The following is a 13,483-nucleotide window of genomic DNA, read 5'->3' as shown; positions in this document are numbered from 1 at the left end:
AGGTTCTTAAAAAGTTAAACAGAAACTCACCACATCACACAGCAATTTCTAGAAGTCTACCAAGACAAATGAAAACGTGTCCACGCAAAGACATGTATACTCATATATATATAAACACAGAGAGAAGGGAGGGAAGAAGGGAGGGAGGGAAGAGAGGAGAAAGGGAGAAAGGAAGCAGGGGCAATAAAAAAAGGGCAAATGAAAATAACTGGTATATCTGAATCAAGGGTGTATGGGAATTCCTTGTATTATTCTGGTAATGTTTCTCTAAGTTTGAAAGTACATCAAAATTTTAAATTACCCAAATAAAAGGGCAAGAATATCATGTAGCAAGCTCCCTCTACCAACCTCAACGAAGACCATATACAGCTTAAAAGTTACTAGAAAACGGTAGGTAATTTTAATAAAATCACTTAAAGAATATAATATGGTTGTAAAACCAATACAAGGTGCTCTAAAATAATTTTTCTACTGAGTTAAATAAAGTCATCTGTAAATCCTATAACAACACATTCATATTTACAAAATCTGACTGAAAAATAAACACAACTTTCCATTTCTAACACAGCATAATTCAAAAGTTCACTCTGAACTGGACTGGGTTTTTGGTTTTATTTTGGTTTTAATGCAAAGCATAATTACATAGTTATTCATAATTTGAGGTGTGTTACTTGTTTATTTAACAAAATACTGCTGCTCTGAAATAAACTTCATTTTCAGAGTGACAGTAATGTTAAAAAAAAAAAAAGACCATGAAAATGCAAGCTGCATTTTAAAAAGCTTATAATAATCATTTAAATTCCGATTGTATCTGTAGGTTCACAATTCTCTACTCTTAGATTTTTAAAAAAACACTCTATATATGGTCAATCTAGATCATAATTAAGTGCATCTTAATGAAGTTTCCACTGATGTATGTAGAAATATGATTTACCAATAGCCAAATAGCATCATTTCTTTATCAAAGATAAGTGGTACTATCTAGAAATAAAGACAATCCTTCAAGAATTTTATTTTCCTAAGTAAAAATACTTCCCAAGAGCTAAAGGCACAATTTCTATTCACATCTAGCACTGTAACCAACCATAAAATCATTACTTATTTTCAACTTCATAACTGATTGACATTTCTCAAACAAGCTGTTTTCAATCCTGATAGTTCTTTATTTTCTTTAATAAATTGCTATTTGCAGTAGGTGTCCATCATGAGAATAATCAAAATTAGATAAATGTGACAAAAGACTGACAAAGTGTTTCACACCCTTGAGTGAGATACCAAGAATGGGAGAAAAGTGTTGCAAAATACGACTACTGCAGTGCTACTTATGGTCTTGCAATAAAACCAACAATGCATCAAAAGCTATCATCTCACATCCAATTTCTTCCCCTCAAGAACAATCTGAATCTCTTTGGCATCCAAAGTCTCATAGGTCAATAAAGCTTCTGCTAGATTCTTGTGCTCTTTTGCATGAGTCTTCAAGATATGTTTTGCTCGCTCATATGAATCCTGAAATACAAAGCAGATATGTAAGAGGCAGAAACCTTAGGAGAAGCAAAAACCCTAAATGAGATAAAAAGCCTTTATGTACCCTAAAAAAACCATAAAATCTATTGACTTCTATTTATAAAAGATAAAAGCATTTAAAAGCTTGGTTCCCTAAAGATAACTCTTTCATACTTTCAAATGTTGTATTTTTAACCTCAAAATCTATCATGGAGATAACTGAGGACTACTTAAACAAAAAGCTACTTTAGAATTAAAAGTATACATTGTACTCATCTGCTTTCTAAATAAGGTCTGTGAACAAAGAAATCTATTTCTCTTTTCAATATACGTGCTGAAAGGAAAGGGAGTTTGCTCCTTTTGCCTCTTGAGATTTCACCAATTTACTCAATCTAGAATGGCCAGAAAAGATATAATGTCCATTCTTTTACTTGGTAACACACTCACCTCTCAATACTGTAATACAGTATCATTAAAGGTGATCCCTGACTTCCATATATTTGATTTTTTTTTTTGCAACCCACCTTGAACTCTTCCCTTAAATCCTTCAACTCTCTTCCAAAGGTGAGTCTGAATTAAGTTTATCAGCTTATGAATAACGGCAGTAATAACAGTTCATTTTTGGCAGTGTCATATTTGCCTGTACAATGTTTATGCCAATATTTAACTAGCGAATTATATTTTTGTCCTTATAAAATTGGGTGGAAAATGTAAAAATGAATTTACCAATACCAAGAAGCATAGGTCATATAAACACAATACAATTACTAGACATTTTGAACATAACCATGTCCAAGTAAAATAATCAAACTAAAGAAAATACATAAAATATTAGAAATATATGAGCTAAAGTAGAACTGAATATTTAAATCACAATGTAAATTGTTCTGGGCTTCCCTAGTGGCACAGTGGTTAAGAATCCACCTGCCAATGCAGGGGACACGAGTTCAATCCCTGGTCCGGGAAGATCCCACATGTCGTGGAGCAACTAAGCCCATGCGCCACAACCACTGAACCCCCGCACCACAACCACTGAAGCCCGCGCCCTAGACCCCGTGCTCAGCAACAAGAGAAGCCACCGCAATGAAGAGCAGCCCCAGTCTACGACATATTTAATCACGGCAGCAACGGTGCACCTATTAACTTTATAAAACAGAGGAACTTTAGTTTTTTTGCAAGCACCCAAATATTTAGGCACGTTTTGACTAAATAGATAACATTAAAAAAAAAAAGAGATCATTACCCTCAGAAGGATTCTGATTTCCTGTTCAATAGCAGATTGCGTTTCTGGACTCAGTTTCCCTGTATCACTGTAGGTCATAACTCCAAGCTAAAATAATGAAAAGAAAGAAACCCAACAGAAAAACCTCCAACACTAATGTACGTCACAGAGGAAGTACTATCCTATACATGAGAAAATAAATATCATGGGGGCAAGGAAAAAATACAATATAAAAATGCCCTTGAGGGCAAAAAAACTTCATTATTCTTCTGAAAGTATAATACTAAAAAGTGTGAGCAAGAGAGAAAATTTTAAATTCTAAGTATCGTTCTGAGTACCTTCTTAGAAAACCTTAGCAGCTATTCTAGTCCAGAAATCCACAATTCACAGAGTATTGGAATTGCTTTATGGAGCCACAGTGATAATGTAGGAACGTGAAATATGTGGAAAGGGCAAAGTAAAGCAAGCTCAACAAGTAGGTCTTCGATGTCATATGAATTTAAAAAGCTAAAGAATTTATATTATCATTTGGTTAATTCATGAAGTAATAACTCTTACTGTTTGAGCAGCTGGAATGGAAAGAGTATGTTACATTTCTCAGAAAATGACATTTAGTTTAGAGTAAGCTTTGTTAAATCCATTTGGAATGAGACAGGGGAAAATCTATCAATTTATAATGAGAACCCTATCTAACAAAGAGACACTTGGCACATCAACATTTGATACATGAGGAAGGATTAAAATTAGCCATTACCTTTTCACTCATTCCAAATTTGGTGACCATCCGCTTTGCTATTTTGGTTGCATTATCAAAATCACTGGAAGCACCTAAAATTTTAAAATATACATAAAACTCAAGTTAAAAAAAATCTTTAAACCAACAAACACAATTTGAACCAAAGCTATTCTTTACAGCCAACCTGTTGTAATATGATCAGCTCCAAATATAAGTTCCTCTGCCACTCTTCCCCCCATACTGACATCCATCTGAGCAAGAAGCTGAGCTCTAGTTTCGTTCCATCGATCATTCTCAGGCAACAGGGACACCTAGACAATTGAAAAACAAAGAAAAAATTCAGACACAGTTTTGAAACACTTACATTAATAACCTGAATTATCATTTGTCTCTCATGACCTTACTTAATACCATGATGCTGAAAGCTCAGCGGCATTTAATAGAAATGGTCATGGTGATTGATGACCAAACCAGCTATGTATAAAATGAGGAAAGCAAAAGTGCAGTTTATAAATAATAAGTAGTTAATGCTGCAATACAACTGTTTGTCCCTCGTTGCACAAAAATGTTTAAAACGTCTATAGGGACGTCCCCGGAAGTGCAGTGGTTAAGAATCCGCCTGCCAATGCAGGGGACATGGTTCGAGCCCTGGTCTGGGAACATCCCACATGCCACGGAGCAACTCAGCCTGTGTGCCACAACTACTGGGCCTGCGCTCTAGAGCCTGCAAGCCACAACCACTGAGCCCATGTACCACAACTACTGAAGCCCGCGCGCCTAGAGCCTGTGCTCTGCAACAAGAGAAGCCACTGCAATGAGAAGCCCACGCACCGCAATGAAGAACAGCCCCCTCTCGCTTCAACTAGAGAAAGCCCGCGTGCAGCAAAGAAGATCCAACGTAGCCAAAAATAAAATTTTAAAAAAATAAAAAAATAAAACGTCTATAATTAGAAAGATATGAAAATGAAACTTGTACTCAATGAGAAAAAACTTAGAAAAACTATTGAACCAGTCACTATGATACCTAATTTCTTTTGAGGGGAAAAGAGCAACTACATACTTAAGAATTATATTTTGCTGTCATTCCTGAATTACATTTCATAATGTAAATATATTATCTGAAATATTAAGGATATGCTTTATTAGCAGATAAATTTCACAAGTATGTCTGATTTCAAGACAGTTGAGGAAGTTAAAGAAGAAAGTATCAACACACCGAGGAAGTAGCTGAATTTTCTTTTGAAATGTTTTCATCAGCAATTTCCTACATAAGCTCCTGGGGAGCACTATTTGAAAGAAAAGAAAAACTAAAGATACTCACATGTCCAAGTGTTGGCCCTCGTGGCATGATTGTAGCTTTGTTGATAGGCATTGCATCTTTAGTGTAATATGCAATAATAGCATGGCCAGATTCATGATACGCTGTGATCGTTTTGTTTTTGTTATCAATTTCCACACTTCTACGCTCAGGCCCTAAGAATAAAAATTTACTTAAGTAAAATACTCCATTAGGAAGGTATATTTAAATGAATGAAGCTCCTTTGCTTCAAAGTCATTCTTAGAGTAATATGATTTAATATCATTAATAAATATTTTAAAAGTGTGAAAGTTTAAAAAATGAGTAGACTCCACTCTACAACACATGTAAACCATAATTTGTCAACTGAAAACCAAACTGTAAAAACTATCATCTTAATCCTTCTATCAAAAGGAAAAGCTTAATTCTATTTCTAGAAAATAAACTTCTTATTTAATAGGAATATCATAACTAACCTGTTTTGAAGGCAATTCAAGATTTAAAATAAAAATTAAATACTGAAAAACAGTAAAATTAACTATTCTTTTATCAGCAATATCAGACAAGAGGAAAGACATGGGCACTCATGCCCCCCAAAAAGTGTAATATAAGTTATAATATATTTGTTCTGTAAGAGGCCAAACTGTGTTGCTCTGTTAGAGTATATATTTGCATGTTTCTATACCTTTCTTTTTTATAAACTTTCTCTCAAAATTAAGAGTTTTTTCTTGGACTTCCCTGGTGGCGCAGTGGTTAAGAATCGCCTGCCAACGCAGGGGACACGGGTTCGAGCTCTGGTCCAGGAAGACTCCACATGCCGCGGAGCAACTAAGCCTGTGCGCCACAGCTACTGAGCCTGAGTTCTAGAGCCCATGAGCCACAATTACTGAAGCCCACGCACCTAGAGCCCGTGTTCCACAAAAGAGAAGCCACTGCAATGAGAAGCCCGTGCAACACAATGAAGAGTAGCCCCCGCTCACCGCAACTAGAGAAAGCCCGCATGCACCAACGAAGACCCAATGCAGCCAATAAATAAATAAATAAAAATTAAAAAAAAAAAAAAAAAAGAGTGAAGTACCACCAAACCAAAAATTACCAAGTGGCAATTTTAAAAAAAAGAATTTTTTCTCTAACATAATGAACAGTATAAGACAGGGGAAAAAAAGAAGAAAAAAAGAAAACCTACCCATTAGGATTTTATCTTTGGAAAACTCTAGTTCCTTCATGGTAACCATTTCTTTTCCATCAACAGCTGCCTTTAAAGCAGCTTGGTTCACAAGATTCTCCAACTCTGCTCCAGAAAAGCCAACAGTACCTCGAGCTATGATTTCTGGATCAACAGCTATATGCAGACAGGACACAATATTAAAATTTCAGAAGAGCTAATAAAAAGCTCTTCTTAAAGAACTCACATTGCAAAAGAAAAAAGAAGATAGCCATCATGAACTGTAATTTTACAAAAGCTTACTTCACTAAATTCTAAGGGGAAAAAGCCAAAACTGCTATTAAACACACCATTAAAATTGTCATTGGGACAAATCACAAAAGTTCTTATATTTAAATAACTTTGTGATAAACAAAGAAAGGTAGAGTTGCTAGATAACGATTTACAAACCTTTAATTATGGCCTAACCACAAACAGAAAAAGCACATTCATAGACAACATTTTGTTTTCAAAATTTCATCTTGAAATAACTTTGGACATAAAAGCCCCCCTTATTATCGGAAACATATTTGGTTTTATGAATTGATTCAGATATCTTTGAAAATACTGCAGCTTTAATAGCTGCTTTTATTACTCAGGTGGTTCCATAATATTTCCATGTGTTTTGTTTTATAGTTTGCTTCCCCTCTTTTGGCCCCCAAGTGACTATATCATGAGGTACTATGCTCATAATATACAGGTGCTTTTTATATTATTTTATATTTTACATTCATCTAAAGAAACATTTATACATAGATTCATCAAGTATTATCTAAGTACTCAAAAGAAAACTTTCTTTAGAATCGGGATTCAAAATGACAGAATCTCTGGATACACATTAATTGAGAAATGGACTTTATGGACAAACAAGAGGAGAGAAAAATAGACATTTAAAGGAATTTGTCTTTTAAGACATCCTGAGTAAGGACCACAAACAGGGTGGATTGATATATTACCATTTTATGGAGATAATGTCTGTATCATTGAATTAGACTTACACTGATCAAACTTTATTTTATTGAGATACCACTTCAAGATTTCTGTTCGACCTTTTACATCTGGCCTTGGAACTGTAACCTGCATGTCAAAACGACCAGGACGTATTAAGGCGCTAAAGGGAGAAAACAAAAAGAAAATATAAATTAATAAGCTGACTGTGCTGAAGGTCAAGTTAAACAGGACTGACATCCTAAAGAGAAGATGGAAAGACAACGGCAACCAATATTTATTTTGAACATAAATATTCAGATTGGTTCCTTATAAAACGCAGCTCAAATAACAGTTTCAATAACCGGAAGGCAGAACAAAGGTTCATATAGATAAATGTGTGCATCTAGATAGCATACAACCCTTCAGAGACAAAGACATGCAAGTCAGCCAGTCAAGGAACAAATAATTCTACAGAAATCTATTATGAGAGCTACACATCCATTTTACTGCTATTAAGTACAAAATGTTAAACTAGAGTCTTAGGCAAGAACCAACTATTAGATCAAATGAAAGTATGAATAACTTCTATATAATAAAATCAATAAAAATTTTAAACTGTAGTAAATTTTATTCTAAAAATCCTCTCCACCCCCCACCCAAAAGCTTTGTGATGTTTAAGTTGTGAGAAGATTCTTTTAGCAGCTTTACTGAGATACAATTTTCATATCATAGAATTTGAAGTCAAAAACCCAGTGTTGTTTTTTTTTAACATCATTATTGGAGTATAATTTGCTTTACAATGTTGTGTTATTTTCTGCTGTATAACAAAGTGAATCAGTTATACATATACATATATCCCCATATCCCCTCCCTCTTGTGCCTCCCCCCCCACCCTCCCTATCCCACCCCTCTAGGTGGTCACAAAGCACCGAGCTGATCTCCCTGTGCTGTGCCGCTGCTTTCCACTAGCTATCTATTTTACGTTTGGTAGTGTAACCCAGTGGTTTTTAATATATTCAGAGTTGCCCAACCATCACCACAATCTAATTTTAGAGAATTTTTACCCCCTCACCCTCTTCTCCCGCTGAAAGAAACCCCAAATCTACTGGCAGTTATTCCCCATTTTTCCTAACCTCTGGCAACCACTAAATTACTTTCTGTTGCTATGGATCTGCTTATTCTAGACATTTCATATAAAAGCAATCATATAATATGTGACATTTTGTGATGGGTTTCCTTCACTTAGCACTATGTTTTTAAAGTTCATCACTATTCTAGAATATATCACAAATTTTTTTTTTTTTTTTTTTTTGCACAGGCTCTGGACGCGCAGGCTCAGCGGCCATGGCTCACGGGCCCAGCCACTCCGCGGCATGTGGGATCTCCCCGGACCAGGGCACAAACCCGTGTTGCCTGCATCAGCAGGTGGACTCTCAACCACTGCACAACCAGGGAAGCCACACAAAAATTTTAATACTTACTTATCTAATGCCTCTGGGAAGTTTGTGGCTCCTATGATGATAACTCCTTCATTGGGTTTAAAACTATTAAAAAAAAAAGTACCTTTTCATTGAAAATTAAAACAGCACACATGTAGAAATGTTCTATGCAAAACTGTTTATCATTAATCTTACTAACAGCAAAGAAAAGGGATTGATCTTTTTAATGCCCAAGATGATAAGGCATCTAAAATGCCAGTGCACTTCAATAAAACTGTTAATAATAAATCACCAAATCATCTGTGGTTACATACCTTCATAATAATTTTTCTAGTTAGGAAGAGATGACCTGACACAAAAAGCTTGAGTCCCCGACTAATTTTTGAAAAATTATTTTCAAGTTTACCAATTCAAATTATTTGCTCCTAGACTTCCAGAATGTCTTATATGACTTTAAGAAACATTTTTTGGATCTACAGCAACACTCAAAGCTAGTCACAAACAGTGCAGGGATAAGGGTATTCTCCCTTTACATCTCCAGAGAGACTACTACTTTCAGCTGGAATCACTGCTTTCCTGTCATGCTACAGTAAATGAAAAATCTGTTTTTTAATTTAAGAGAAGTTGATATAACAATTATCAATGATCCCATTAGTAAAAACAATACAATAGTCAAAATAGCTTGTCTTTACTTCTTGCACGAGGGACTACTCTGTTGCCTATAAACATAAAATTTTTCCTATCTCTGGTATGCTACCAAATATATCACCAAATTCTAAAGCCAGAGGAAGATTCAATTACCCATCCATTTCAGCAAGAAGTTGATTTATGGTCTGCCGTGAATATGGATGCATTGGAGATTCAATTCGCTTCCCACCAACAGAATCTAATTCATCAATAAATATAACACACGGGGCATTTGCTTTTGCTTCCCCTAAGAAGACAGAAAAGATTCAAATAAGTTTAATAAAATCAACACTTTTAAAATAAAATTGCATAAATATTTCACAACTTGTAAGATAGTTAAAAAGCCAAAAAAAGACATTCAGTAGGGAGAAAATACATAAAAGGAGGTCCTTCTTAACTGATTTAAGAACAGTAGCCTCAGAAGAAAAAAAAAAAATTACACCATTGAGTATTCATTCTTCCTAGCTGTACAAACCATATACAATGAGATTTGAGGCAAATACTTTTTAAATACATACTAAAGAATTGATAGGCCCGCCCCGCTCGCCCTTTCTCACGGCCGGGCAGCTCTGTCTCTTCGGTCTCCCTCCTCCTCCACCCCACTGTCCTGACTCTCTTTCCCTCCTTCCCTCAGAGGATGTCCTCCTTCCAGCTCAACCTCAACCCGCTCAAGGAGCCCCTCGGCTTCATCTGGGTCCTCGAGTGGATTGCTTCTATCTTTGCTTTTGCCACCTGTGGAGGTTTTAAGGGCAAAACAGAAATTCAAGTGGCTTGTCATCCTAAAGTTTCTGACAATAGAACGATTACAGCTTCTTTTGGTTATCAATTCAGGTTGAATGAAGCATCATTTCAGGCACCTCAAGGTGTAAATATGTGTGATGTAGATTGGAAAAATCATGTCCTTATCGGAGATTACTCTTCTTCTGCACAATTCTATGTTACTTTTGCAGTCTTTGTCTTCCTGTACTGCATCGCTGCTCTATGTTGGTTACATGAACCTGTATCGTGATAGTCGAAAACTTCCCATGGTTGACTTTGTTGTTACTCTTGTTGCCACTTTTTTTGTGGTTGGCGAGCACTTCAGCCTGGGCTAAAGCTCTTACAGATACTAAAACAGCTACTGGTCGCATTATTGTTCAGGAACTTCTGCTTTGTAATCAACAAGGAGTGATAAGTCATTTTGGCTCTGTGACTAGTATGGGATCCATAAATGTATCTGTGATCTTTGGCTTTCTGAATATGATACTTTGGGGAGGAACTGCATGGTTTGTGTACAAGGAGACCATCTTACACAGTCCCTCAAATACTTCTACTTCCCATGGCCAAGGAGGTATTCCTCCTCCAACTGGAATATAATTTATAATTGAAGAGAGAAGTACACTGTTTGAAACAGATGTCTATACTATGACTTGTTGCCAACATCTTGAGAAGCATTTTTTGTTTCTAATAAAAGTAACGGCTTTTTCAGTAAATTGGTGGGTTTAAAATTTTGCTTTTTTACATAAAGCTTGTGCCTTTCCTAGAAATTGAAGATGTAAATGTATTCTCACATGTGAATTTGAAAATTCTGGGGCCTATTATGAGATGATACATATTTTTAAATGAACAGTAATTTCTTCACTAAGTAATTTGCCTTCCAAAGTGTTTACACCTTAAGCCTTAACATATATCTTCACTCAGAAAAGAGTTATATTGTTATATCATAATAGGAAGAAAATCTCTATTGGAATATACACTACTGTAAGTTTGTACAGATCATATTCCTTAGACCTGTCTTCGTTTAAGAAAGTCTTGATTACATAAATCATATTTAGAAAAAACATTCAGTTTAGTTTATATCTGAATATTGTTTATAGGTTATGAAAATTTTTAATACAAAGGCTGTGTGTTATGTTTTATTTCTGTTTTTCTAAATGACCTACAGTACTTGATAGGACTAAAATTGTTTTGGGAGTGGGGTTTAGAAATTTCTAATAGATATATAGTTAATTTAGTAATTCTCTTGCATGAGGTGTCAGCTTCCATTATGCTGGTTATTTAATAGATCGGCTATATAAGTAGAACGTGGTTCACCAAGATGTTTTGATATGTACGGGCATTACTCCTCATGATATTTGCTCGCTGTCCTTTGTTGCCCATACTCCTTCAGTGCAGGCTGAGGCTAGTCTCGTCATAAGTACAGTAAAATAATCTATCTTTTTTTGCAGACTCTATTCATAGGGTTACAAAAAATTAAGATTGCCTTTTACTTTAGAAACATTTAACATTTATGTTCAATGAAGTTGCTATTTTGAGTTTAGTACTGATATTGTGAAAATGAATGCAATTTGGATCTCATGTTTCTTAATGTTTATTCTTATTTCACAAATGGATAATTAAGGAATTACACGTAATAAACAAGGAACCTAAGTGGGTTCTATTATGGGTGTGCTGTCTTTGCTCACACATTTGGGTATCTTCTGAATACAGGGCTTATTCACATTTTGCTACCTAATATTTTTGTTGTACAGGGCCAGATTTCCTACTACCGCATGATTGTTTATATGTGAAGCACATCTTACTATTGCCTTATTTTTGTTGCTTTTGTTCATGACAAGAATAGTCAATATGAGAACGTATATCTTTTATGCAACCAGCTTAATAAAGAAGTTAAAAGAAAAAAAGAATTGATAAATAAGGTGAAAACAAAACACACCCCAAAAACCCCCAAAACAAAACAAACAAAAACCCAGCTTTTCAGTAGCCCCCAGCCTCACCCAGTAATCTAGCACTTCCACTAGCTCTTCCGACTAATTGGGGAAAAAAAGTACAGTTCTATTTTAGCTCACACACTAAGTTACCTGAAACCAGAACCCTACAATGGCTATTTCAGCCAACTATATCAATCAGAAACAGGTAGCAAAGAAAGGGTAAGAAACCCTCTTCCCCTAAAGTTAAGAGAAATTAGTACTGTATGAAAGATACATTAAAACCTACTAAAAAGATTTCTTATACGGCTGGCTCCCACACCCACAAACATCTCATCAAATTCTGATCCAGAAGCATAATAAAAAGGAACATCAGCTTCTCCAGCCACAGCTCGGGCAAGAAGTGTCTTTCCCGTCCCTGGTGGTCCAACTAAAAGAATTCCTAAAAGAAAAAATAAACAAGAATGGTTCAAATTAAAAATCAGAAACAAAGCCAGACATGAACTTATAACAAATAATTATTAATTTATATAGCTTTGCAGTTGAAGGCACATCAATGACCAATATTTTGAAACATAGCCAAAACGTATTTGTCTCTACTAATGATTCACTTCAGGATCTGCTCCTTAACTAATTCTCCTATATCATTTAAATACTGTTTACATATTGGGACAAATGCTGAAAGTTGAATATGACTTTGAATTTGATAATAGTTTTGGATCTATGTTAAATTTCCTGATTTTAATAACTGTACTGAAGCGGTATAAAGAGAATATACATAATTTTTAGGAAATACACAATGAGGTATTTAGGGGCAAAGGAGCATGACATCTATAATTTACTTGCAAATGGTTTAAAAAATACATGTTACGTAAAGAAAGGAATGAGCAAATAGAACAAAATGTTAAAAAAATTTTGAGTCTCATGAGTTAAAAGTATGGAGGGAGTTCTTTGTACTATTTATTGTTGTAATTTACTTAAAGTTTGAAATTATAACAAAATTTTAAATTACCAAAAATTAAAAAAAAAAGATTACAGAACAGTATGTTCAGAATGAGCACTTATTTGTAAAATAGCAATTAAGAATTAAACTTTGATCAGTCAAATCTGATAAAAGTTAAATTAGTGACATATTACAGTATTTTGTCAAGTTATGTGAAAGGGAAGATATCTTACCTTTCGGAAGTTTACCTCCAAGAACAGTAAATTTTTGTGGATTTTTCAAGAATTCAACAACTTCTTGTAATTCTTGTTTAGCTTCCTCCACCTAAAGTGATACAATTTACCAAATAATTATTATATTACCAAGATACCCTCTTTGAATATCATAAATTTAACTGCAGATTAAATTAACTTGGCTTTTTGTTTCAGTGAAAGTATACAAAAAGGCCCCTTTAGAAATACTCAAAGAGTTTTCTCCCGACCCTCAATGCCAGTTATATGAAGTCTCCTTATATATCCCAACAAAAACCCTTTTTAACTGCTTCCTTTGGTTAAAAAGAACTGTTATATTCAAAATTCTCGTTAAATGTGTCAGTGGCATTTAATATAAAGAGTCACCTAGTAAGTTTCAAATCCAAAACTTTTTTGGACCTGGTTATAAGCTTCAAGGGCAAATTATGTGGACTTACTATATATTAATGATAAGAGAGTCTATGTTTAAGTTATAACATTAATTTGTGATTAGTTATGAGATCATTTTCATTATAAACGATTTACTTCCTGACAAATGCCAAAGGATAGTGACAAAAATTAAGCTATAGTGTACTAATATTGTT

General features: G+C 34.7%; 1 protein-coding gene and 1 pseudogene across 1 annotated transcript in view; one reads left to right on the top strand and one right to left on the bottom strand.

Annotated features, from left to right (window-relative positions):
- Positions 1-1,140: 1,140 nt before the first annotated feature.
- The window catches only part of YME1L1 (YME1 like 1 ATPase), a 33,375-nt gene continuing 21,032 nt past the window's right edge, over positions 1,141-13,483 (bottom strand). Inside the window, exons 9-19 of the mRNA XM_007113666.4 lie at positions 12,882-12,972; positions 11,995-12,147; positions 9,133-9,265; positions 8,374-8,436; positions 6,961-7,073; positions 5,945-6,100; positions 4,783-4,934; positions 3,646-3,772; positions 3,480-3,553; positions 2,747-2,833; positions 1,141-1,506 (exon numbers count right to left, since the gene is read on the bottom strand). Of these exons, the coding sequence (XP_007113728.1) occupies positions 1,363-1,506; positions 2,747-2,833; positions 3,480-3,553; positions 3,646-3,772; positions 4,783-4,934; positions 5,945-6,100; positions 6,961-7,073; positions 8,374-8,436; positions 9,133-9,265; positions 11,995-12,147; positions 12,882-12,972 (1,293 nt within the window). The 3' untranslated portion in view covers positions 1,141-1,362. The remainder of the gene's footprint in view (positions 1,507-2,746; positions 2,834-3,479; positions 3,554-3,645; positions 3,773-4,782; positions 4,935-5,944; positions 6,101-6,960; positions 7,074-8,373; positions 8,437-9,132; positions 9,266-11,994; positions 12,148-12,881; positions 12,973-13,483) is intronic.
- LOC102979989 (synaptophysin-like protein 1) lies at positions 9,631-10,842 on the top strand (annotated as a pseudogene).

The sequence above is a fragment of the Physeter macrocephalus genome, chromosome 11, assembly GCF_002837175.3.
Source record: "Physeter macrocephalus isolate SW-GA chromosome 11, ASM283717v5, whole genome shotgun sequence".
Classification (NCBI taxonomy): domain Eukaryota; kingdom Metazoa; phylum Chordata; class Mammalia; order Artiodactyla; family Physeteridae; genus Physeter; species Physeter macrocephalus.
The sequence above is the reverse complement of the archived record's forward strand: the minus strand, read 5'-3'. Positions and strand labels throughout refer to the sequence as shown.